Genomic DNA, 25,716 nt, shown 5'->3' with positions numbered 1-25,716 from the left:
TGCGTCTGACATTGGTGGGGACAGGGTAGGAGCCTGTTTCTGTCCTGGTTGCAGCTCTGGTTTCTGTGTCATCCACTGGCTGGCTTCTTACTGTTTTGTGAACTAAGCCAACATCAGATGAAATGAATATAGAATTATATTTTCTGAGTTTAATATTTGCAGTAATTTTTTTTCATATGATGATCCCAGAAGGCTTTTCACATGCGATCTTTCAGGAATATATTTCCTTGGACAGATTATTCTACAGTTTATTGCTCTTGTCCTTGTGTTACTCCAAGTAATATTTAATTTTTTCAGTTAAGTATGATATACACAGTAAAGTCAAGTCTAAGTCTAAGATCTATAAATTGATTTTCTAAGGAGAAGACTATCTAATACATATTATTGTATTAAAAATTGTAAGAGTGGGGAAGAAACAGATGTGGAATATAGACCAGACACCAGGTGACTCTGAATAAAGTGTTTCTTCTACAGACAGTAACTCAGAGTAGTTTCGAACAGTTGTGTATAGCCAGGAATTACAGTCCAGGGGGAAGTCCATCCTTTAAGACAGAACTGGAGCTTTTATTCCCTTTATTGCCTTTGTTGTCATCCTCTTTTCCATAAAGCGTATTCTCCTGGGAATAAAGAATCAGCAGTGAAATTGAGAATGAATGGAGAGGAGGTATAGAATTACACGTGGAGGGTAATAGAACACTCCGCTAATGGATTACAATCCCTTTAAAAGGACACTTTCCTGAAGATAAGACTATTTTGTTCCTGTGTCTTTGACCCCCCATCTAATTAGTTACCAAACCCTTTTGATGCTAAGTTTGTGCCACCTCTCACGTTCCTTCCTTTCTAAGCTCTGGGTCATTAGAAAATGCATTTTGGCTTTTTTACATGCCAAGTAAGTTAGAGATGCTTGGGTTGTTCCATCTGACTGTAATTCACTGTCCCCAGCTTATCCTTATAGTTCAGTCTACTCATTCTTCAGGGGAGCCTTCAGCTCAGGCCCGTGTCCTCCCTAAAACCTCTCCATACTCGAGCTGCAGGTGCTTTTTCTCCTCTGAACCGTGGCCCTTATAGCCTTGTGGTCCACTTGACATGGGACATTTCTTGTCCTCCTCTCTGAACTGTGGCCCTTATGGCCGTGTGGTCCAATGATATTGGACATCCCTTGTCTTCAAACATTGTCAAAATATTATTGTAAAATTCGATTACTACACCTTTGCCTTTTCAAATAGATAGTTCCTTTTAAATCCCCTATAGTCCTTAGCACAATGTCCTGTACACATGTGTTAAAGTACAGGAATAACACCATAGTACAGGCTTCATATATGTGTATGGTATGTATATTTATATCTTCAGTATTTGATACTTGGGAGGGCTCTGTGTGAGTGGGACTGTAATATTCTAAATCCTTTTAATTGTATGAAACGAATGTGTTATTCTGGTACTAACTTTATGAGTAATTTGACTTTTAATTTTAACCTTGAAGGGAATATGTGATGCAGACTCTTAAAGGGTTTGGACACCACAAGCTAGAGTCTTGAAGTGATGAATTTTTAAAATCTAATAGAAAAAAAACAGCCTGTCTCTTTTCACCCTGATTATTGATTACCGCCAGGCCTAAAAATAAACCATTAATTGTTTAAACTGATTCAATTGACATTGTCATCTATACATTAGAGAAATCATATTGGTCTGGCATTTATTTAGTGGATAGTATACTTTCTTTGTCATTTTTTGATCCTTATAGCACATATTAGAGCAGATATTAAATTCATTTTGTCAGTAAACTTTGGGTCTACATTCATTTAGTAAAGCAACATTTTTTAAATAAGTGTCTGCTATATTTCAGACATGCACAATAATGAATAAGATATGGGCTTTATGTTGGAGTGTCATGTTCTAGTGGTAAAGTCAGATATGTATATAAATAAGTAAAATAAATTGTTACAAGTGCTATGGTAGAAATATACATAAAGGACTAAAACCCAGTAATCACGGCTATTCCTATTTAAAAGTATGAAATTTAATGAGCCCTAAATATGTCAATGAATTCCTAATCCATTATAATTTAGAATTAATTAAGGTGATATAATTGCTATGTAGAAGGTATAGATACTGTTATGTTTTGCTCTTAAAGATCAACCTGCTCCAAAGCCATACAGTTGATTCCCATGCTGGGATCTAAGCATTCTTCAACTCCAGGGACAGTGTTAGCAAGTTATTTTTGATTTAGAGGATAGTTTTATACTAAGTACCCAGTACCATGGTGGTATTTAATAACAGAGGCATTGATAGATTAGTAACAGTTTAATATGCAGACATTAATATTTCCAGTTAAATTTAAATTATCACTGAATAATATAGTCAGTCAAAAGTGTAAGTAGCTTATTTTAAAAAGGGTCTTTATTAATTACCCAACCCCCCAAACTTACAGAATTGCATAGGAAAGCAAATGTCATCCCAGACTAGAAGTACATGCTGGTGGACTAGCCACTTAGAGGTAAGCAGAATTCTTCCAGAACCTTTGTGTGCCAGGTGCCTGATCCATACCACGAGGGTTTCTATGCCGTTCCTCGAATCCTCTTATGGATATGTTAGGACAGGTTGGAAATTAATTCTAAATCTTTCCATCAAAGGAGGGTGTTAGAGGCGAGGCTAGGGGACATTGGTGAGTCCACATGAAAGTGGTATTAGGGGAGCTAGGAGGAAACTTGTCTTGGGGTGTTTTGAAAAAGAAATGGTTAAAAAAAAGAAATGGTTAACAGGAGTATGCAAATTTTACTAAAAAGATATTAACCTGTTTTAAGTGAATTCTACATTATAGGAAATTTTTATTTTAATTTAGAACTCATAACCCTGAGAAGCAGGTAGAAGGATTTTCTGTTGATTGAACAGCTTGCCCCATGAGCCTGGCACTTTGGGGGGATCATAATTTTTCTCTTTCCAACCCTGTCCCAGTTCCATTTTCTCATAGCTTAGTTATTCCACTTGAGACTTCGTGTTTCTCCTCCCAAGTGTATCATTAGCAGGGTTCTGAATTCCACATGCTCCGGGAGGGTAGTGGGCTACCTTCTTTCTATGCTGGGATTAAATGCAAAGGAAGAATTCATGTTGCTCAGACTTGCCAGTTGCTTCAGGCTTTTGGTGATGTGCTTAGCCCGGTTTTTCCCTTGGAAAAGAGAATATTGGGAAGAGGTCAAAAGTAGAAAGAGGAGGGATTAAAGGAATGCTTTAAGGAAAACAGTTTTAAGTACTTTTATTTTCTTATTTGAACTTTATGAAAATCTGCTTTTCTTCAACTAGCAGTACGAATGCTTGCATGAGATCCTGTTGACGCTGTTTGGCCCTGCCAGCAGAATTTGATAAGGATATTATCAAGTTCTCGATAGCTTTACATTTGATGTCAGTAACAAGCAGGATGAGCTCCATTACGCTAGTGCCCTCTGCTAATCAATTACAAGTAAAGTGAGCTCGGCGCTGCCTGCGCAGTAGGTGGAAGGACCTGGGGCAGGAAGATCGGCTAGAAAGCCGCCTCCGACAGCATGAGAGACTACGTCCCGGTCCCTGCGGCCGACCTCGAAAAGCCTTACGAGCTGACTCCGACCAGGGAGTCCACCGCATTCCTGTGCCTGAGTAGGTCCAGTGATTTCCTTGTCGTCCTGCTTGTGATGCTTATATGTTCAGCATTCTCTTATTTTAAGTAGTCGATAGTTATTTCTTTTGTGATTATTGTCATAGTCATTATAACCTTATCTTCAATATGGTCTCATTTTATAGAAACTCAAGTAAATGGCTATTTTAAACCTGGTTTTATTTCTCTGTAGTTGGTAGTTTTTCAGTTATGCTAAGTGGTCAAGAAGGTGTTTTTGTTTGTTTGGGGTCCTGTGGGGAAACTTGATGTGATCTTTATTTTCTTGCGCAGAAGTGCATTCCTCATCTGTTGGACACATTCCTGCAGCCTGTTCATTGGGCATGGAATGCGGAATGCTCAGATGTTTAAAGGGATTTAGAAGTTGTTCAGTACTTGAATGTCGTGTGGCAGTGGCCCTTTGAAGTCATCAGATAGGCTGGAATCCCAGCTCCTCTCCTTGCCAACTGTGATGGGACAGATGGTGCCCCTGAGCCTCTCTCCTCATTCACCAGAGGAGTGACCACCCAGCGAGAATGAGCACAGCAGATGAATAATGTGGTAGGTGCCGAGGCTAGCACTGCACACATCCTGTCCAGGAGTGGCAGGTACCCCCTGTGCTGACGTTATGGAAGCTTTTGTGAATCACCTGTGAAATTGGTTGAGTTTTAGATGGTTGCTTTACAGCAAAGGTTTTGCCATTGTTGGGAATACTGTCTCAAGGGCCTCAAATACCTGTTAGGCTTCTCTTACTGCACTACCACGAATAGCTAGCCTTTTATTGACTGCTTACTGTATGTTATACCCTTCATAAGAATGTCACATATAATTGTATTTAATTTCCCAATAAATATGAAAAATGCATGGTTATACCTATGTAACTACTGTGGAAATGCACGAGAAGAGAAAGTAACCCGCCCACCCCAGGTCTGTCTGTCTGTCTTTCTCCAGCGTCCAAGCCCTTTAACCCCATGCTGCCTATTTGGCATTATGACTTTTTATTCAGCTGTCTCCCTCAGTAGACCTAAGATTTCTGAAAGTAGGAACTGGATAATGTGCGTGTCCCAAGTTCAGATTTTTTGAGGCCTCTTTAAGCGCAATATATAATATCAGAAAGTGTCAATGTGACTGACACTTCATAGCGTATTAAGAATCCTTAACTACTGGGCATAATGTAACTACCATCCTGATGGGAAACTGGGAGCCCTGAGACCTGTTTTTAGCCCCTTTGCTATGACAGCAATTTGAATTTACTGTTTGGCCCCACATTAGTGTTCGCAAAGTGTCTTTTCATTTTCTTACCAGACTGTAAGCTCCTTTTGTTGTAGCAGTACGTGGGCTAGTGCTCAGTGCCCTGCAATAAGTTTGGTTTTAAGTTATTTCAGTGCGTTGACATTTATCTGAAGTATATTTGTGTTACGTATAATGAACACAGAAACCTGACTTGCTTATTTGGCTGTTACCCTTAATTTTCTTGGTAATAATCAGACCTGTGTTTTGATTTTGGACTCTAAAAAGAGTGCAGGTGTTTTTGGTGTTAGTTAATATGAAAAAAAAAATCCCCCTAATGGATTCTTTGGCATTTGTTTTTTCTTCTATTAAAGTAAAAAGCATCCTAAACAATGGATAGCATTTTATATTACCAGCCTAAGTATAGACTACTGAGTTATTCACTGGTTTTTTTTAATAGCAGATTATAAACTCCTCAGGGGCAAGGAGCTTGTGTCTTTCATACTTCCTTGTATCTTTGGCATCTAGCATGATACCACGTAGTAGGTGCAAATGACATATTGGGCAGTTGATTGATTTTACCACTAATATCTACTGTGTTGTGGAAAGAGCCTGGGCTTGTAGAGTTAGACATTGGGTCTCACCCAGCCACTGCTGTTGAGTGAGTTACGTGGTCAGTTCTGCTGCAGTTATAATACCTCACTAGTTTGTGAGTATGTTAAATAACGTATGCATTATTTATTGGTGTAAATTTGTGCATGTATGTTTTGTGATTCCTAAAGATGCTGTATGCATCTTAACTGTCCTGCTTTCATCATTTCTTTTCATGGCTTCCCTCTACTGCAAATCTGGACCAGTCTTGTTTGGCCTGTGCTGGGCACTCGGTTGACGTTGGGTATTGACTGCATGCGGGAACGATGCACACTTCATGAGCAAAGAGAGATCTGGACAAGTCTCTTGCATAACGTTACTTGATAAGAGAGTAGCAGATGTCTGCTTAGATCCGAGTTCTTTTAACTTGTTGCTCAAGTGTTCTCTCATCCCATACTTTGGTTTTTAAATACATACAAATGCCCACTTATACAGCGACACCCCAGTTTCATCAATTATGAGAATAAATTTATAATGGTTCAAGACCAATATTCCTATGAAGTTATTAGTTTGCAGAATAAGAAAACTGATCCTTCCCACTTACATAGTTCTTCCAGAGAGCGGATGTGCCTTACCCGGGGCCATGTAGGACCTTGAGTTAAAGAATTGGAATGAGCCCAGGGCTTCTGGATCCAGACCCATTGCTCCTTCCAAGACATCAACAACTGAGAATATGTACAGCAGCCTGTGAAGATTTTAAAAAATTCCTGGACTTATTTTGAGCTTGTTTTCCCATCTATTGGTTGTTCCTTATATGATCATTGAGTAGATACAAGTATTCACTGTTTTCACCAGCTGTACTAGGAGTGAACTGTCATTTTAAGACCACTGTGGCTGGAGCTGAGTGGATTGGTCAGGCAGGGGTGGTGGGGGGTGGGGAATTCTGGAGTGTAGGGAATGCGAAGAGTAGTATGAGATGAGATCTGAGAAGAGGTAAAGGAGATACAAATTATGTTGTTGCTTTATAGGATGAAGTTGGCAGGTGTGTGTGTGTGTGTGTACATTTACACACATGCCCCAAAACAATTTGGTCTGGAACTTTGGAATAACTCATTAGTATATTCATCTTGACCTGGTGTCTTTGGGGAGGGAAGAGGAAATTTAACCTTTTCATTTCTTAATCAGTAATTGAATCTGCGTACTTTTTTTTTTTGTTTGTGGTATTTTAAACTTTCCCCCTTCATTTTAAATAACCCATTAAAATGCAGAAGCTTAGTTTCTGAGTCCATTTGCAGTATGAATAACCCCTGTACTTTGTGCTTTTATTCTCTTTTGAACAGGAGTGTGTTGCTGCTGTTCTGCTTTGCGTCCTCGCTACAAACGCCTGGTGGACAACATATTCCCTGAAGACCCGAAAGTAATTTGATCTACATCTGCTGACCCTTCTCTTTGCTGGCCCATCCTTCCCCTGCTGACCCCCCTCCTACTTTTACTCCTTCTATTTTATACTTCTTCTTTTGCTTTAAAATGACCTATGCTTGCTTGTCTAATTTTCAGATCCTTCTCATAGATTAGGCATGAATTTGGAGTAGTGGATAGGTGATGTTCTTTGTCTCTATAGTTCCTGAATTTAAGTAATACTCATCAAAATTTTATGAACTGGTGCCAGATTATTTATATGAAATGCTAAGACTATAACTGTGAACACAGACATGGCTCTCTGCTCTCACCACACTCCTAGACAAGTAAATTGGCAATTACAATATGGCGGGAAAGAGAAAGGAAGCACAGGAGGTGCTGCTGGAGTGGGTTGGAATGGCATCTGATTTGGGTTTGGGAGAAGAGAGGCCTGAAGGAAATGAAGCAAAGATTCAAAGAATAAATAGAGTTGGCCACACAGTTTTTAGAAGAGAATTGAGATGTAAAGTAAGAACCCTCCGGGCAGAGTTTGTCCTCCTTTTACTGAAATTCTTGTAAATTTTTTATAAAAGTCACTTTACTGTGGAAGATTACTGGTTTCAAGGCACCTGGGTTTAGTTTAAATTTTCCAAGACTTCTTTAGTCTTGTGTTAATGGACATGAATAAAAATTGTTAACATGTGTTTGATTTCCAGAAATTGCTTTATTTTAAAATGTAGCCAACTATAGAAACCTTTTGGCTATCTTAACATTAATTTATATATCTCAAGCTATATCTCATTTTTAGTCAAATCTAATTTAAACATCCAGCTATTTAGAGGAGACTAATCAGTTAAATGCCATCGGCTGCCAGATATTCTGCATAATATGTGGCATATAAAAAACCCTAAGATGTGGTTCCTGCCTTTAAGGAGCTTTCCATCCATTGGTTTAGAGCAAAACAGACTGAATATTAAATCACAGTGCATAAATCAGTAAGTGAAAATGTTACGTGAAGCAGGTGGTATTGTTTCCCATAAAGCAGGGGTGGTATCACTGGGTTGGAATCTCTGGGAAGCATTCTCCGAGAAATGAGACTTTCTGAGCTCTGAGGGATGTACACCATCTGGAGAAGTCGAGGTTAGTCTCTTTGTTGCAAGTGATGGACCATGTGAGAGAAAAGGCCTGGGAAAGCAAGAGAGAGGTACATTTGGGATCAAGAACCTTAAAATTGTAGAGTGTTGGGTGGTAATCATGTTGAGCACAATTTCTGATTTGAAATTCCCGAAGTGTTATTTAATGGACTGAATATTCAGATCATTTTTCTCAGTCGTCTGAGACAAATGGTTACTAAAGATGAGGTGGAGGCCAGATCTAGAGGAATGGGATTGACAGGCAGGCTATCTACTTTATGCACTTTCACTTGTGGGTGGTGAGGGAGCTTTGAAAACTTGACCATGGGAATGATGACAGGTAACTTAGAGAATGATTACAGGAAGAATATTTACCAAGTATTTAGATAAGATTTATTTAAATAGCAATTTGTAGAGGAAAATTAAAAAAGGCTTACATGAACCTTGCATGCATAGCTCAGTTGACCATCTTTCTTAATTTTAACTTATTAAACAAAAAAAAATCTTCTCTATCCAAAATGGATCAGATAGTAGGTGCCCAGGCACGGAGGGCTTCAGTCATAGTCCCTGCCTTTAAAGAGCTCTCTAGTGAGGGGCAGATAACCACCCATTTCTTAAAATTAGTAGCAGTGTGATCAGTGTCTCATTGTGCAGTAGAAATTATAAATAGTACTTATTTCATAAGGACCTCATGAGGATTAAATGAATTAACACAATTCTTTGCTCACGTTGATTCCTGGTGTCCATCACAAGTTAGCACCTGATTAGCATTTGTTTAAGATTGAAAAACTGATGTGACAAAGCATGATAGTAGAGCTGAGTGTAAGGGTAAGTGCCATGAGCTACAAGAACATGTGGGAGGAACATACGTGCTGATTCATGGTGAGAAAAGCAGGGCAGTGGTCAGTGGAGAGGGAAGGTCATGAAGCATCTTTTTGCAAATGATGGGAATACCCTGTATCTTGTTTGTTACTGGGGGTTCTGTGGATGTATACAGCTGTCATATTTCAAATGATATATACATGGGTGCAGATTATTGTATATAAATTATTCCTCATTAATATTAGTAAGGGGTAAAAATGGATGAGATGCAGTCATGTTAAATGATGATGTGTTAGAGTAATTCATTGCTTATGAAGGTATATTTCAGTGCTTTGTCTAAATGGGGCATTTCTTTAACTTCTTTAAATTCTGTGTATCTAAAATGGTGAATATTAGCATTAAGAAAGCTATGTCCAGAAAGGTTCAGCGTAAATATGGCTTAGTCACCAATCCAGAAAGGGGAAATATGCAGCAAGCAATACTTAGAAATAAAAAAAAATAAGCATGAAAACATAGATAACCTGTTTAACTTGTTATTATTTTTAGGATGGCCTTGTTAAAGCTGACATGGAAAAATTGACATTTTATGCAGTATCTGCTCCAGAGAAACTGGATCGAATTGGTTCTTACCTGGCAGAAAGGTTGAGCAGGGATGTTGTCAGACATCGTTCTGGGTAAGGAAAGTCATTGCTGCTAATATTGTGTCTTGGAAAATTCTCCCCAGGTTACAGCATCCTTTAAATTATTTTGCCGTCTAGTCAGGCAACAGTGATAGGTAGATGATAAGACACTGTAATGCCACACTAGGAAATGTGTAATACCATATAGATGCTGCAGCTTTTATTACTTTCCTGGTGCTCAGATTTTAAGAATAAACTCATGTTAGTTAGTGGAGTCGCCTTTAGCTGAAACGTCCATTAATTTCTGAGACTTTTTAATGGTAATAGTAGAAATTGACTCCCTTACTCTGTTAGTCTGATACAGTAATTTAAAAACCAGTGTCTAAATTGAAAACAAAGAGAAAGATCCTGTTAACCAACTGATTTGTGTAACACAGTTTCAGTTTTACCTGTCAGAAGAGTACTAAGAGAACTGTGGTAGGCTTGGGTACTAAGGTTCAGAAGTTGAAAGCATTGAAATGGTGGGTGGTGTCCAACTACCTATAAGTAAGTTCTACCACCTTAATCCATTCTCTGGGCGTGAACAGTGATAACCTGGATGATTGGAGGTACTACGTTCCCATATTGTCATTCTGTGATCCTGGTTTTTAGGGTACTCTATTCCCCAAGTGATTATTGGCTTTCTCCACTTCCAGATTGTTACCACGTAGAACATTTTGGGTGTCTTGATACAATAGTTTTATAGTTGATTGTTGAAGCAAACTTTACTAAAGTCTGAATTTTAATTTTTACTCGAACCTTTAAAATTCAGTGAATTGTAAGGTAACATTTATGGGACATTTCCTTAACTGTTGTTGCTGATAATTTTTTATGTATTCACGTTTACAAATATAAATAGATTATGTTGGAAATTTAGGCACATTGTTTATGATATTTATGGTTACAAAGAAATATGGTTAAAAATCTGGAAAACAAAATGTCCTGTTTGCAGAGACAAAAATACGCAAAGGTCCTGTTAAAGAAGCTGTGGCAGAGTTCTGGTCAGAAGGAGGAAATGCAGGCGTGCTGGCTGGTTTTCCTGTCCCTCAGCATGAGGGCTGTTTCATAACCTAAGACCATCAGTGCTGTGAAAAGGAAGATTTCCCCTAGAAACTACTGAATTTGCCCTGCTGTGTTTTGTGCATTTGAATAAACTCATTTTAATTTTTCCAGTGAAAAGCATTTAGCTTTAAGACAGCTAGAAAGGCTTTGACATTGTTTCTCTCTTATGCATAGGTATGTCTTAATTGCTATGGAGGCATTGGACCAGCTTCTCATGGCTTGCCATTCTCAAAGCATCAAGCCATTTGTAGAAAGCTTCCTTCATATGGTAGCAAAGCTGCTGGAATCAGGGGAACCAAAGCTTCAAGTTCTTGGAACAAACTCTGTGAGTAAAACCGTTGGCTTAACTGATTTTAAATTTAATTAGCATATTCAGAATTAATCTCTCTGAGAACATCTTCACCTTAGGAAGGCACAGGCTCTGGTCAGGGCATTTGGCACCAGTACAGTTGCAGACTATGAGATCCCTTTGTCTCTAGCTTTGCTGTTGCTCCTTGCGAAATCTGTGATATCAGCCCATCATGAGGCAACAGAAGATCAGTTGGCCATCAAAGTAAGGGAGTATTTCCCCAGGCTTTCTCACATGACTTCTGAATTATTGCTGCTCACCACACTCATTTTCTTCTATCCTAAACCAGAGCTTGTTAAGCATATTTGGGGTTGGGGAAGGCATATATGAAAAGGAAAATAAAATATAGGGATAATCTTTCTTGTCTTTAGTTTTATTACATAACTAGAGGCCTGGTGCACAAAATTCGTGCAGGGGGTATGGGGGCGGTGCCTCAGCCCAACCTACACCCTCTCCAATCCAGGAGCCCTCAGGGGATGTCCTACTAATGGCTTAGGCCTGCTCCCCATGGTTCTCTGCTGTCTGCAGGGCCTGTTTGGCCACTCCCGGGTCACCGCAGCAATGGGCCGCCCCCAGGACTGGAGGACTCCAGCGGGGCTGAGAGGACTGGGCACCGCCATCTTTTGTGTTGGAGTTATGGTTAATTTGCATATTACTCTTTTATTAGATAGGATGTTCAGTCTTTCAGTTCCACCTTCATCTCTGAGGAAGTTTTCAGGCATTCAGCCAATCTGTATGTTCCCATCCAGGTTTTTATCAACTAATAGACAAATTGAAGCTAAAAACTTGTCCAAAGACCCATTGAAATAATGCTGTGTATAGCTGGGATTCAGTGTTGGGAATTTCATTGCTGCTGTCTTTTATTGTACCTTTTGAAACATAATCTAATTCTCCAATTTTTAAGTGAAACCTAGGGATTATTTTTTTGTTGAGTATATACTATGTGCAAGGCATTTTGCTAACTTTTGTTTGCTTCTTATTTGAACCTCTCAACTGTGTAAGTTAAATATTCCATTTCACAGGTCACACATTATGTTAGCAAATCCAGGTTCCAAATCTAGAGCCATCTAACAGTCTGCTCATAATCTCTGCACTGTACTGTGCCTCATTTTCCTTCACCCTCCATCTGAGAAGTGTATTGTAGCGCAGAGCATATGGGTTTGGAGTTGGTTAGGGAGCTCCCAGAGCTGCAGGAATGAGAAGGCTTCTCCATGAAGTCAGTAAGGAGATGGGCTTGTGCCTTCCCCTGGAGGGAGCTGCTGCTTTCAACCCGCTCGTTATGCTCAGGGGCAACAGGGGCTGCTTCTGGAATGATCACACAGACCACACCATTATTGGGGGCTCCAGTAGATTAAAAGAGAATAAAGTTTCCCTCCTTCTAAAAGTTTTTGTAGAACTTTTAACATTTTAGTGGCCAAATTTTTATTTCTGATTAAATTTTTCTAATTTTAAAAGTAATGTAAATTTATTGTAGCAAATTTGGAAAATTCTTTTTTTTAAAAAAATACATTTTTATTGATTTCAGAGAAGAGAGAGAGATGGGAGAGAGAGAGAGAAACACGCCCCACATTGGGGATCGAGCCGAAACCCGGGCACGTCCCTGACCAGGAATCAAACCATGACCTCCTGGTTCATAGGTCGACGCTCAACCACTGAGCCATGCCGGCCAGGCTGGACAATTCTTAGAAAATGTAAAAGAGTAAACAAATTAAAGACACCTGTAATTCCAGTATTCAGGAGTAATCCTGTATATTTATTCTTAAAATACATATTAGAAAATGAGGAACATATTGTGTATAGACTTGTGTGTGTATGTTTTTCATATATGTTTTTTAAAGCATTTTCTCATGTCATTTAAGGTTTATTTTTATGAAAAGTATAAATATTTGGTTTAATATTTTCCAAAATTATTCATATGGTTAGTGTGCAGTGTGGGAATCTTGAAAAGTGGAGTCCAGCTCCAGGACTGTAATGCCAGTTTCACTATTTACTATGTCACTGTGGGCAAATGATTTCACCTCTGAATTTCAGTGTTCTGATCTGTAAAATGGGGATAAACGACACATTCTTTTCAGTGTCATTGGAGTAATTAAAAAGAACTCTTGAAAACACCTAGCTCAGTGTATGATACAGAAGGTAATGAACTTCAGTTCAATCTCAAGCAAGTGTATTATTTGTATCTTTTTTCTAGATAATGTGAATCATCTAAGAGTATAATTTAAAAGGGATGACAGCTCTGGCTGAATTAATTTAAAATATTTTTGGTATCACAATTTCATTCTTTAAAATTTATGCTATTTCAGTTTTGTTTCTTGGAAAGTATCAGAAAACTTGGTTGAATAATCCTTTTGGATATAGCCTTGTATAGCCAGCAGTCTAGAGCCTGGCAGGTGTTTACATATATATTTAAAGTTGCAAGTAAATCAATAGTTTATTGCTGTAGGCTGTTTAGTGTACAGAATTTAAAAATCCCCAAATGAATAAGGAAGCTAATGAGAAGAGATGGTGCATATTAAGGAATCTTAGGGCCAGGCCTATGATTCATGTAGGTATTTAAAATTTTCTAGACATGGATATTTCCTTTTTTTTTTTTTAATCTTTAGAAAGGAGGTAGAATGAATTCTACCCATCTCAGTATTTTTCTCCTCTACTGAGTTTATGTTTCTTTCAGTTTATGTCCCCCTTTTCCTTGTCCTATAGTTGTATAAAGGTTATTCACTCATGTGTTGTGTATAGAAAGCTGTCCAGAAAGATTTCCTACTCACAATTAAGAAATAAAATTCCCTTAGGTTGGGCTTGAGAGGGCATTACTGAAGCCAGCTCCCAGGAAATGTAGGCGAACTTCAGAGCAAGGCCTTTCCTTCTAGACTTGCAGGGGTGGGAACCTTTTCTTGCCAAAGGCCATTTGGATGTTTATAACATCATTCGAGGGCCATACAGAATTATCCACTTAAAAACTAGCCTGCTATATTGGGTCAGACTTTTCATTAACTCACCCCTGATGCCTTGGCAGGGCCAGACCAAATGATTTTGTGGGCCTTATGCAGCCCAAGGGCTGGACGTTCCCCACCCCTGTTCTAGAGAGTCAGCTTATTCATTCAAAAGGAACTGGATTAGCAAGTTATAATAATATATATAATGCTATAGCCTTGATTTTCTAAAGTTCTTTATTCAAAAATTCTTTTTGTATATGTATGTGGTATTTATGATAAGTGCTTCTTATTTGGACATTGCTTGTTAATGTGACAAGTAATAAATGAAAATAAATGTGTTTGGTCCACTTTAAAAAAGGTGGTAACGTATTTATATTGTTTATTTTCCTTAGTTTGTCAAATTTGCAAATATTGAAGAAGACACGCCATCCTATCACAGACGTTATGACTTCTTTGTATCTCGCTTCAGTGCCATGTGTCATTCCTGCCATAGTGATCCAGATGTACGAACGGAGTATGTATTGTTTAACTTTATAATTTAAAGGTATAGCACGATTTATTAATGAGTACCATGCTTATATATTACATAATAATTACTAAAGGAAACATGAAAATACATGCTTTGTTCCTGAAGTACAACTTCTTACTGTTAGAAGAACTGACTGAAGTAGCAAAATTGAGCATGGTTTCTTAACTCATCGCAAATAAAGTTCAGTCTTTACTACTGTAACTCAGAGTGTCGCCGTCCCCCACCCCCCCCCCCCCCCCCAAAAATGTCACAGCCTGTCATCCTATCTTTCTTCCTCGTTATGCTCTAACCCAGCCACTTCTGGAACACACCAGGCACACTTTTCCCAGGCCTTTGGACTGAGCGGTCTCTGTAGAATAACTCCCGGGCACCCTTCTTACCTCACTTTGTTCAGATTTCTGCATGTCGCCTTATCATGAGAGTCTTGCCCTGGCTACCTTTTATTTGTTAAATATTAACCCTCCCATCCCATCTCAGTTACTCTGTCTTCTGCTCTTCTGTGGACTCTGAACTCCAGGAGGGCCACAGCTTTATTTTGAGAACTGCTGTATCACTAACACTTTGAATTGTGCCGGGCGCATAGTGGGCTCTCAGTAAGTGCCTTTTGAATGAGTGCATAGATTGAATGGTATGTTACTAGTCATTGTCAATCTCAGGTTTTCATAACAACTAATTTGAGCATTTTTAAACATTTTTTCTAAATACAACCTAGTAATAATCTGGAATCAAATACTTATCTCCAAATACAGTCTATACATAGGCTGAAAGTTAAGAATTAAAAATAAAAATTACCCTGGTAAATAGAGTAATTTGAGCTTTTCCATAATACACTAGGAAGAAAGAAACTAACCTGAATTCATAGTTATGTGGGGCCAGACTAGCAAGATTTAGCATGCTTTGTAATTTTTACTTTTCTTTCAAAATAAATAAGGGAATGTGCAGAAATACAACTAATTAGCTTTTAGTGCGTAACCTACAGTGTTGGTTCACACAAGCAAAAGCAAGTATAAAAGTTATTTTAACTTGGGAGAAAGAAAGCTGAGAGATTTCAGATAGATTTGTTTCTGTCTGAGATGCTGTTAGTATAATTTTTCCTCAAGGCCATTTAGACTCCTGATGTTCTTCCTTTATTATGAGGGTAAAACCTTAGAAATGTAAAGATAACTGTAACTATCTTGTAATAATTAATTTCCTATGTCTCCCAGTCACCACTAAAATATCTTTTTTTATCCCTAAAGGACGTTAAAAATGTTTTATAAAACTGTTCCCTGTTTTCAGGGGCTGACATTAAAATGTTAATGGGGCAAAAAAGTATAAAAATTAGCTAAAGAAAATGGCAATTTTTTAAAGATTATAACAATTTTGCTTTCTTTTAAAATACAGAAATGATCTAGAATGTAGTGTTTCTTTCAGTTTAGTATTATAAGGATTAATAAAGTGCACATAGACATTTCTTAAATTTTGGTTGAGGTGAGTTTCACATATAAACCAGAGTAGGTGAAAAGTGATGAGATCCATAAAATTAATGAAAGGATGCATTTAAGAAATTCAAAATTTTATTACATTATCTTATTTTTAAGTATGTAGCGCCCCCTACTGAAAGATCTTGTCTTTTGAACATTTTCATGTAACAATTTTCATTAATGTTTACAAAAAGAAGCTTGACATTTTCTATACACAAGTGAGAGGCCTTGTAGTACTTTTTTCTGACTGGATGTTTTTCTAGTATTTTGTGATAATTGAAATTCCAAAATGACAACATTTCATTTGCAGTCCCTGTAAAACAAATGAGTAAACTAAAATGCTTTGCCATACTTAGCTGGCTAGATTTTTCCTGCTCTGTTTTAAGTCAAAGCTCTTTTGGTTTTCGTCAGGGATATTCGTATTCCTCTTTAGGTTTTAGCTGCGATACTTATTATCAATCCCTTTAATTTAGCAAAACCCAACCAGATAGAACTCAGGGCCTCTGCGGTGGGAAATGGGGAATGGGTCTGATAACGGTTAAGATTTTCTTAAAATATTTGTCTTGCAGGAGCAGTCCCCACATGTAAAGTCATGCATCACAGTCTTAAACTCTAATTTCCTGAGCAACCTTCAGCTGTGGTAGAAATAATCATTATCATGACAGTGCTTAACTAACACTTACTGAGTGCTTACTCTGGGCCAATTTGTATTGACTGAGCACTTTACATGAATTAATTTATTCAAACCTTTATTCATTCACACATTCCTATGCTTTAGGTAAGACAGTTGGTCTTGTTTACTGATAAGGAAACTATAAAATTTCTTTGAGGTCATGACTGGAATATGTTGGTTAGACCAGATACTAGACCTGAATTGGATGCCAGCTGGGTAGCTGTAATAGCTGTAGGTAGTCCCACCTCCCCAGACAGGGGCAGCACACTCTGCTGTACTCTTTAGGCTACTGTGTCACAAGGCACCAGCCACCATTCTTGTATCATCTTGTTTGCTCCACCTTGTCATCACCCAAGGAATAGCAGTAGGTGCATATAACAGACACCGTGTAGTAACGTCAGGCTTGCCCACTTGTGATAGCCACAGAGTCTCTCACCCTTTATGTCTTAGGGAGCAGCATGAATAGACACAACTTCAAGACAGGCAGACTTTGTCTCTGGTCTCCCAGTTCACTTTCTCACCTGTTCAGCATTGTGTTACTGCCAGCTCCCATTCTCCATCTGCTCCCCCTGAAGGCCTGTGTCTTTTCCCCAGGGGTTAGGAAAGCAGTGCCACCCTGGTCCCATAGCTGCCATTCTCTAACCCTTCTCGTAGGTGTTGGGAGACAGTGCTAGATAAGCTGAATAGACCTTCAGTGGAGGATAGTTTGGTTGTAGTGAAAAAGAAAGTAAGCAGATTTGGCCAGAGGGGACATGTTTTAGGGCAAATAGGCTACCATGCTATTTTCTAGTCACTTCTTATTCTTGAACCTATGGATGTTTTTATATATGTAAGAGTGAGGAAGAGCTTGAGGAAGTTGGGGCTGTGGATTGGGATGGGAGGGTAGGGTGCATTGTCTCATTGAGGGATGAATTTTCAGTCACAGAAGCACATGCTAATGTAAATGTCAGTACACACAGGTATATAGGGACGTATACGTATGGCTGAGGTTGTCTGCACTCCCTGGTGATAGTTCTCACTTGTCAGACCTGTAAAGGAACCAGCCTGGTCCTGCAGTCTTCCATCCAGAAGGGCTCAGGACGGGAAGAGCCTCTCCAGAAGAAGCATGGGAAAAGTCTGAGGAAGCACTCAGGGTGCTCAGAGAGAGTGAAATTCTGTTTGCTCAGCTTCTGAGACGTGTAGGCAAGAAAGGGAGAGAATCTAGCTCATTGCTTTAAAGTATTATCATCCTCTTAGGAAACCTAATGCTTTTGATTGATTCTCTTACTGAAATTATACGTAGACTAGATATTACTGTATTTTACGGTCCTTTTAGACTTAAATGCTGACTTTTAAAAGATAGGACTGAAAGGAAGCCTCTTTTGGAGCTGCCTCATCTCTTTGTCCATCTTAAATTTCTGAGATTTTAATTTCTTAGACTTGTGTTGTTTTTATTTTATTGACTTGAGATAACAATATTTTGGGGGGATTCATTTTCTTAGCTAAAAAGCAGACTTGTTTAAATAACTTTTTTTCATGATTCAATTTTCTTTTTCATAGAATTCGAATTGCTGGAATCAGGGGTATTCAAGGTGTGGTTCGCAAAACAGTCAATGATGAACTTCGGGCTACCATTTGGGAACCTCAGCATATGGATAAAATTGTTCCATCCTTGCTGTTTAACATGCAGAAGATAGAAGAGGTCGACAGGTATTGAATAAGGGCATTAGGGCTGGGGCTGCGTTACCTTTGTGTGAATGTATGTGTGCTTGCTCACTAGGCTAAGAAAGTTTTGTCTTTAGTATCATGTAAAAGTGGTCTGTAAACTTGAGTGAGTTTACTGGTAAATATGTGCCCTTTCTGAAAGATTATTTGCCTTTTGTGATCACACAGATTGTCACTCATACACTTCAAGTTTTATTTGTTTTAGAATAATTTTATACTTTATTTGCAACTTATTATTGACCATCCAAATTGTTATTTGAATTACTATTACTTAAAGTTGCAAGTGTAAGACATAGAAATTATAGCTAAACTTTTGTTATTCTTTAGAGATCCAGCATGCTTTTCATGGAGTTAGAAATAACCAAAATAATAATAATAATGATAGTAGCAGCTATTTACTTTATAATTTTCTCAGTAAAAAGGTTACACTGTGTTTATTCCTTGCTCATTCTTTAAGATATTTGGGGATAAAAAGAAAGTGTCATTTTGCCATTTCTGAGAAGGAAAATCTGTTCTGTTTAACTTTAGACCAGTGTTAGAATTCTTACATTTGTGTTTATTATTTCTCTTTCCTTCCAGTCGCATAGGCCCTCCTTCTTCTCCATCCGCAGCTGACAAAGAGGAGAATCCCGCTGTGCTGGCCGAAAACTGTCTCAGAGAGCTGCTGGGTCGAGCGACTTTTGGGAATATGAATAATGCTGTTAGACCAGTTTTTGCGTAAGTAGTTGGTATTTTCCTGGTTATTTGTGACTGTGCTGTATTCTGTGTTAACTTACAGAGGACAGTACCATTTCTTGTATGAGGGAGTTACTAATGGGACAGTGGAGCATTGTGGGAAGAGTGCAGGATTGAGTCACATACCACACGTTTGAGTTGGTCCAAAAGCTTCCCCAGCCTTTTCTCCTTAAAAGTAAAGTGCAGTCATGTGCTTGATGCCATGTGCATCATTTATCTTGAATTTCTGCCCACAGACCTGGAAATGCATACCCACGGTAAACTATTAAAACTAACAGCGTCCAAGCATCAGGTATTTCGTTTTGTTAACCTCTGAGGTCGGGTCCTCTTATTGGCTGGCTTGTTTTCTGGCTTGCTTTCTGCTGTGGCTGGACTGCCCTAGGGCACACCCTGTGCTCTGAGGAAATTTCTTCTTGCCGCAGTGACTGAGTCAGAGCAGGAAGAGTAAATCTCTGATGGGTACTTGTATTCTCCCTCCGGCAAAACATGTTTGTGAGCTTTGAGGTTCTCCACATACACACCGTCTTTCAAGCCCTGTCAAGGCACTGGGTTCAACTCAATCTTCAGATGACAGAGCTACTGCTAATCTTCTGTGTCATTGCTGCACATTTTTGCAGGTCTTTCTTTTGTTAATTGTTTGCCTTGTTCTTTTCTCTTCCTGATTGTAAGAATGTGTTTATAGAATATGTAAAGCAGTCTAGAAGTAACATTGAGTAGTCTTTACTTAGGGGAAATACTTGGGATCTTAGTTATAAAAATATGTAAACCACAAAATTATATTAAAAATCAGAGATTCATTAGATTTTCAAAAGGATCTGCAATTTTCACCACCTTTCCCCCCTCCAAAATTACCATTTAAGGACTCTTATAAAAAATATACTAAGGAATAATCAAAATCATGTCAAATATAACTAAAGGCAGGTTTATTTTTTAATGTCCAGACATGCTGATTTAAGAATTTTAGTTTCTATCTTAATATTGTTATTAATTTTTTTTTTTTTTTACCAAAAAGTACAATGTAAAGCCTTAAAAATCTATAGAGCTAGCCTGGAAGGTAGAAATTACCCAATTAACTGTACTTGAATAACATGGAAGTGAGCTATATTCCATGTAGAGCTTGATGGACTTAAAACCCGATTCTGTGATGGTTAATTAATTAATTAATGTTAATGAAATCGTTAATTATGTATTAGCTGTTTAGATAATTAAATATTGAAAGTCCTCTGCAAGTAAGGTACCAGGTATTTTGGGGACTAAATACCTGAATAAAACTGTCCTGGTCCTTAACAAACTTGATGGCTAATTGACATGCACTATAATGAAATACAATATATAGGTTATAAGAAAAGGCCAAAAAGTGCTCTAGTGGGTTAAAGCACAGAATTCCAGTTGATTTGGGGATGTTGGGGGTGTTTCTTTGGCTTAGCTGGAGCAGTAGGTCTTTGCAGGTTGAGATGCGTGAACAGAGGCAGAAAACAGGGTGGCTTCAGTGTATACTCAACTGTCCAGATTCTTTCCTTTTTGTGGAGTTTGGAATGAGCAACTTTTCTTTCTTGCCAGCTCATATAAAAGTCTTATATATATTCTAGCCTTTTATTGTTGGTGTTTTACGAAAGAATTTGGCATTTGGGGAGAAATATATATCATATATCTGGAATTAGAACATTGACTTTCTTTTAGATAATTTTTGATTGCAAAGATTTGCATGTTGTCAAGGATTCTAAAGGAAAATAAGTTGAATAAAAAAAGAATTATTAAAGTAATTTTCTTGTTAATTTCAGGCATTTAGATCATCACAAACTGTGGGATCCCAATGAATTTGCAGTTCACTGCTTTAAAATTATAATGTATTCCATTCAGGTAAGTTTGGTTCTGTGTTGATAAACATTTTATCAGAGATATAGAACACCTTAGGACAGTGATTTTCAACCAGTGTACCACGGCACACTGGTGTTCCACAAGAATTGTTAAAACATGCAGTACCTGACTATTTGGTCAGGGGCACCGACCTCTTTTCCCTTAGATTGCCAAGTTTTAAAAAACTACAACAGGCAACACAACAATAGCCTTTCAGTGTGAATGAATCAAAATATACCTTTTTTCTTTTTAGTCAGAGTGGCAAAACGTATTTGTTGGTGTGCCACAGAATTTTAGTAATTAGTTTATGTGTGCCATGAGATGAAAAAGGTTGAAAATTGCTGCTATAAGATATAAAACATGTTCTTAATTTAGTTATCTCATTTATTTTTATTTACTACGTAATTGTTTTTCTTTGCCAGGATGGAAAGATATGTAATAAAAAGAATGAAATGATTAAATGATAGTGCTGTTATTGTGCATTTATTTAATACAATGTGCACTTATATTTCACTGATAAACTAGTATTGGAATTGATATTTGTGACTGCAGCGTGTAGCTGATAACAACGACCATTTATTGAGTATCTACTCTGCAGTAGTGCCTGTGTTACCTCCTAGTCTTTGTAGAAGCTGTGCTGGGACTCTCCTATCTACTGCAGAGGACCCTTTGCCTTCCCTCCAAACCAGAGCAGACCAGTTAGCTCTCAATATAAGTGGGATTTTAGGTCAATTTTTACACCGTGTATGTTTTTAACATAAAAGTCATTAATTCAAAGGAGATAAGGTTGTAAGAAACACAACTATACTATTGGTCATACCAGGATTTATATCCTAGGTGTGCTGTTTACAAGACTTAACACTTTTTTAGACTTGCATCCCAATGTCAAGTACAGTTATTGATCAAATTTATGTATGTTGCCGAAACCGGTTTGGCTCAGTGGATGGAGCGTCAGCCTGCGGACTGAAGGGTCCCAGGTTCGATTCCGTTCAAGGGCATGTACCTGGGTTGCGGGCACATCCCCAGTGGGAGATGTGCAGGAGGCAGCTGATCGATGTTTCTCTCTCATCGATGTTTCTAACTATCTATCTCTCTCCCTTCCTCTCTGTAAAAAATCAATAAAATATAAAAAAAAAAAAAATTTATGTATATTGGTAAAATGTCTGTTGTAAATTGCAAATTTCATATCTTCTTGATTTAAATTTCATCAGGTACACATTGATAAGATTTTCATTTTGATAATGGCTCATGATTAGATGAAAGCTTTGTTTAGCATTGTTTGTGTTCACAATAAAAGTAGTATTTATCTAGTTTGAATAGGAGAGAGGTACTATAAATGTCATGTCTGTTTGTCTTTTAACAACATTTTGTTCTGTTATCAAATTGTAAGAGTATGTAAGTGTTCTTTATGAAATTACAGAAAAATATAAAGAATAAAAATTTCTCGTGAATTCTCCTGCCAGAAATGGCCAGCTTTAATATTTGGGTATATAGAATTCTAGTCTTTTATACTTTTAAAAATCCAGATTGAATTTTATTAAACATAATATTTTGCAACTTACTTTTTTCACTCAGGGTATCATAAATATTTTCCAGTATCCCTATTTATTCTTAAAAAGGATGATTTTTAATGGCAACATATTGGTCTATGACATAAGTACTGGCTCCTGTAAATGGGCGTCTAAGTGTCACGTGGTCTTGTTATGAATTCTGCTGGGATGCATGTAACTGTTCATGTCTTTGGGCTGTTTTTTTTTTCTTTCAGGCTTCAGTTATTCTTCACCATGTTGATCCAGGAGATTCTAGGGCACCTTGATGCACGTAAAAAAGATTCTCCACGAGTTCGAGCAGGTATTATTCAGGTTCTGTTAGAGGCTGTCGCCATTGCTGCCAAAGGTTCCATAGGTGAGTGCCAGCAGAAAAACAGAAACAAAGAAACCACTTCTGCCTTAATCTGTTCCAGAATGTTTTCAGTTGATAGTGCAGTGTATGCAAAACCCTCTGAAAATATTTCTAATGTTTTTAAATGTGCTGTAATTTTTCTTAAAATTTTTGGTTCACATGATTATTCTCAGACTTCCTTAGTGTACAATTAACTAAGTATTTTTCCCTCAAATCAATCTCTCCTTCCCTTCCTCCTTTTTTCTAATAAAGATTTTTGGATGCCAATTATATTATAAAGATTTGGGAGGGTACAGATAAAAGAAACTTACAGTTTACTTGGAGTTAAACAACTCTACCTAGTACTGTAATGAAAGGCAGAATTGGATCACATGTAAGAAAATCAGAGTCAGAGGAGTGAGGGAAAATGGATTGGCAGGAGCAAATTTTTTTTTTTTCACAGTGAAATAACTTCTTTATATAGCACAAAATAGTATATAATGAAAACATGAATTCCCTCCCCACTCTGACCTCTTGGCTGATTCCCTAGAACCGGCAGGAGCAAATATTATGCAGCCTGTTTGGCTACAAGGTGTGGTGGCTTTCAAGTTCAGGTTGTGGCCAGATCACAGATGCAGCTCTGCAGTTGATTGACACTCATTAAAGAGTTACTATAATCTTTGTCAGATAAGTGTTTTAGGATAATTCATCTGGCTGCAAAATGCAGGACATTAGAAATAATGGGTTGTCATCGTGGTAGGCATGAGGGAAGGGACTTGATGTCGATGGCAGCGATAGGAATGTCAAGTCAACAGGATTTCATAGCTGACTATAACGAAAAGGGACAGGGGACAGATGGTGATATTTTTACGTGTACGTGGTTAGAAGAATGGAAGGGTCTTTAACAAAATTAGTGGCATTAGGAGGAAAATCTGGTTATATTTTTTTGGTTCAAAATCAAAGTGGAAATACTCTACTGATACATTCTCACATTCATTCACTGTTAAATAAGAGTAGGCCTTTTGATTTGACTTCTCACTGCTTATCTTGTAACTTATCTCAAAGAGATGGAAGCAGGTTATATCATTGGGAAGTTATGTGTGGGGTGCCATGTGCTGGGCTCTGTACATCCCAAAAAGTGTTAGAATGTGGCTGTCTGTCTAGTAATTGAGGCAAATTCTTCCTTCTTCAGCTGCAACAGATGCAAAATAAATTTCCTATGCTACAACGAGCTATAATATCATAATTCTATGGATTCTGACCCAACAAGTTAAATGTTGTCCCCATACACATTATTTTGAATGGACAAAATTAGATAGGTAGAAAGTTTTGAGAAATCTTTATAAATATATACACATTTTGTGTGGGTTAGACAGTGATTCAAATTGTGAGCTGCTTAGAGATGCCAGTTAATGTTTGTTGGAATAACTGGGCCTTTAGTTAGATACGTCTTGTTTACTTTTTTAATGAACTGGTTAGTTCATAAATCAGTGAGTATGTTCAATTACTTAGAACATAACCAGAGATCTCTGGAGGGATTGGGAGTTGGCTGTGCGTGCACACTGGGAAGGTGTGTCTGCTCACCCCGTGACCCCTGCAGGACCCACGGTGCTGGAGGTCTTCAACACGCTCTTGAAGCACCTGCGTCTCAGTGTGGAATTCGAAGCGAACGATGTCCACGGGGGATCGATGGGCAGCGTCAGCTTAAACTCGGCCTCCAAAGACAACGACGAGAAGATCGTGCAGAACGCCATCATCCAAACGATAGGTGAGGCCCTTTCCCTTCCCAGACGCCCCTGTGAAGCAGCAGGAAGAAGCTCTGCTTGAACAGTGGGTGTCAGTGTATGGCGAACTTAGCTCTTATTGTGACTCCTAAATTGATTTGCATTGTTTACAGATTCACAGTGATATTTTAAGATGGTCTATCAAATCAGCTCATCTTGTTTTCACAAAGTCAATATAAATTGCTTTTGCAACTTCTAGTTAATTCAGTGTTACCGTTTTACTTTAGAGTGTTTAATTTATAGTTTCTCAAGTATTTTATTATAAACGTATATACAACAGATTCGAGCAATATTTCTGTGACATAGCACATTCAGAAATAAAATGTGAAAATTAAAACATGACAGAATAAATGCAGTGCAGCACAGAAAGTAAGATTTCTATGTAAACCACACTCTGGTTTCCTTGTTGAAGCTCTCGGTGCCCTGGCAGGTGGCAGGTGAGGTGCATATTCCTGGCTGTGGGCCACGGGACACACTGCTGTAGCTTCAGCACTGGAAGTTAGGAGGCTGCTGGCCACGTTCTTTCTTTTAAAATTACCAAAACGTAGCTCCCTGTGGTGTTTCTGTGGGTCATTGGCATTGTTATTCAGCAGTTCCAGTACAAGCAGTGGGTACGGAGAATGAGTCACTTTCAGGACTCCTCACAGTGGTCATGCTAGAGACTTTATGTCCCGGTGGTAACGACAGGCTCCCTGGGAACAGAAAGTCAGTGTCCAGTTTGGTAGGATGATTAGAAACATTTCTAATTGGGTTCCTGAAGAGTTAAAAGTACCTTAGGAGGAAGGAGAGAGTGATAATGGCATAGGCCTTGTCTTAGGCTAACGTTAATATTAGCTGTGTAGTTTCTTGTATGAGTTCTTAACCTCTCTTTACCTCACGTCCACTAGACGAAACTGAGGCTAATAATAGTAACTAGTCTCATAAGGTGGTTGTGAGGTCCAAATACAAAGGAGTTTATTTCCCCAGAAATATGTGTTCCTTAAGTGTTAGCTAGAATAATACATTTTATACAGATTGAGTAATATTAAGATCATGAGATTTTTTTTATTGCTGAAGTATGTGATAATGGGAAATGGTTTTTAACTCATGTCCAATCAAAATCATGAGTAGAACAACTTGAGTTTGTATAAGTAGATTATTACTAACTCCAACTAGGGGCCCAGTGCACAAATTCACGCACCTTGAAAGGAACTGTGGGCCGCGCACAAGGCTGCTGTGGGCACAGGGGTGGGTCTCGGCCCATCTTACATGCCCCCGCCCCGCCCGGCCCTCTGCGGGCCCTCCCCCCAAC

General features: G+C 38.3%; 1 protein-coding gene across 1 annotated transcript in view; it reads left to right on the top strand.

Annotated features, from left to right (window-relative positions):
- Positions 1–25,716, top strand: part of LOC102431484 (protein EFR3 homolog A-like) — a 43,605-nt gene that overhangs the window by 11,205 nt on the left and 6,684 nt on the right. The window contains 9 exon segments of the mRNA XM_023757774.1: positions 6,784–6,860; positions 9,343–9,470; positions 10,692–10,842; positions 14,192–14,313; positions 18,004–18,153; positions 18,748–18,885; positions 20,685–20,763; positions 22,533–22,665; positions 24,242–24,409. Coding sequence (XP_023613542.1) covers positions 6,784–6,860; positions 9,343–9,470; positions 10,692–10,842; positions 14,192–14,313; positions 18,004–18,153; positions 18,748–18,885; positions 20,685–20,763; positions 22,533–22,665; positions 24,242–24,409 — 1,146 coding nt within the window.

Source organism: Myotis lucifugus, unplaced genomic scaffold, assembly GCF_000147115.1.
Source record: "Myotis lucifugus unplaced genomic scaffold, Myoluc2.0 scaffold_113, whole genome shotgun sequence".
NCBI lineage: Eukaryota > Metazoa > Chordata > Mammalia > Chiroptera > Vespertilionidae > Myotis > Myotis lucifugus.
The sequence above is the reverse complement of the archived record's forward strand: the minus strand, read 5'-3'. Positions and strand labels throughout refer to the sequence as shown.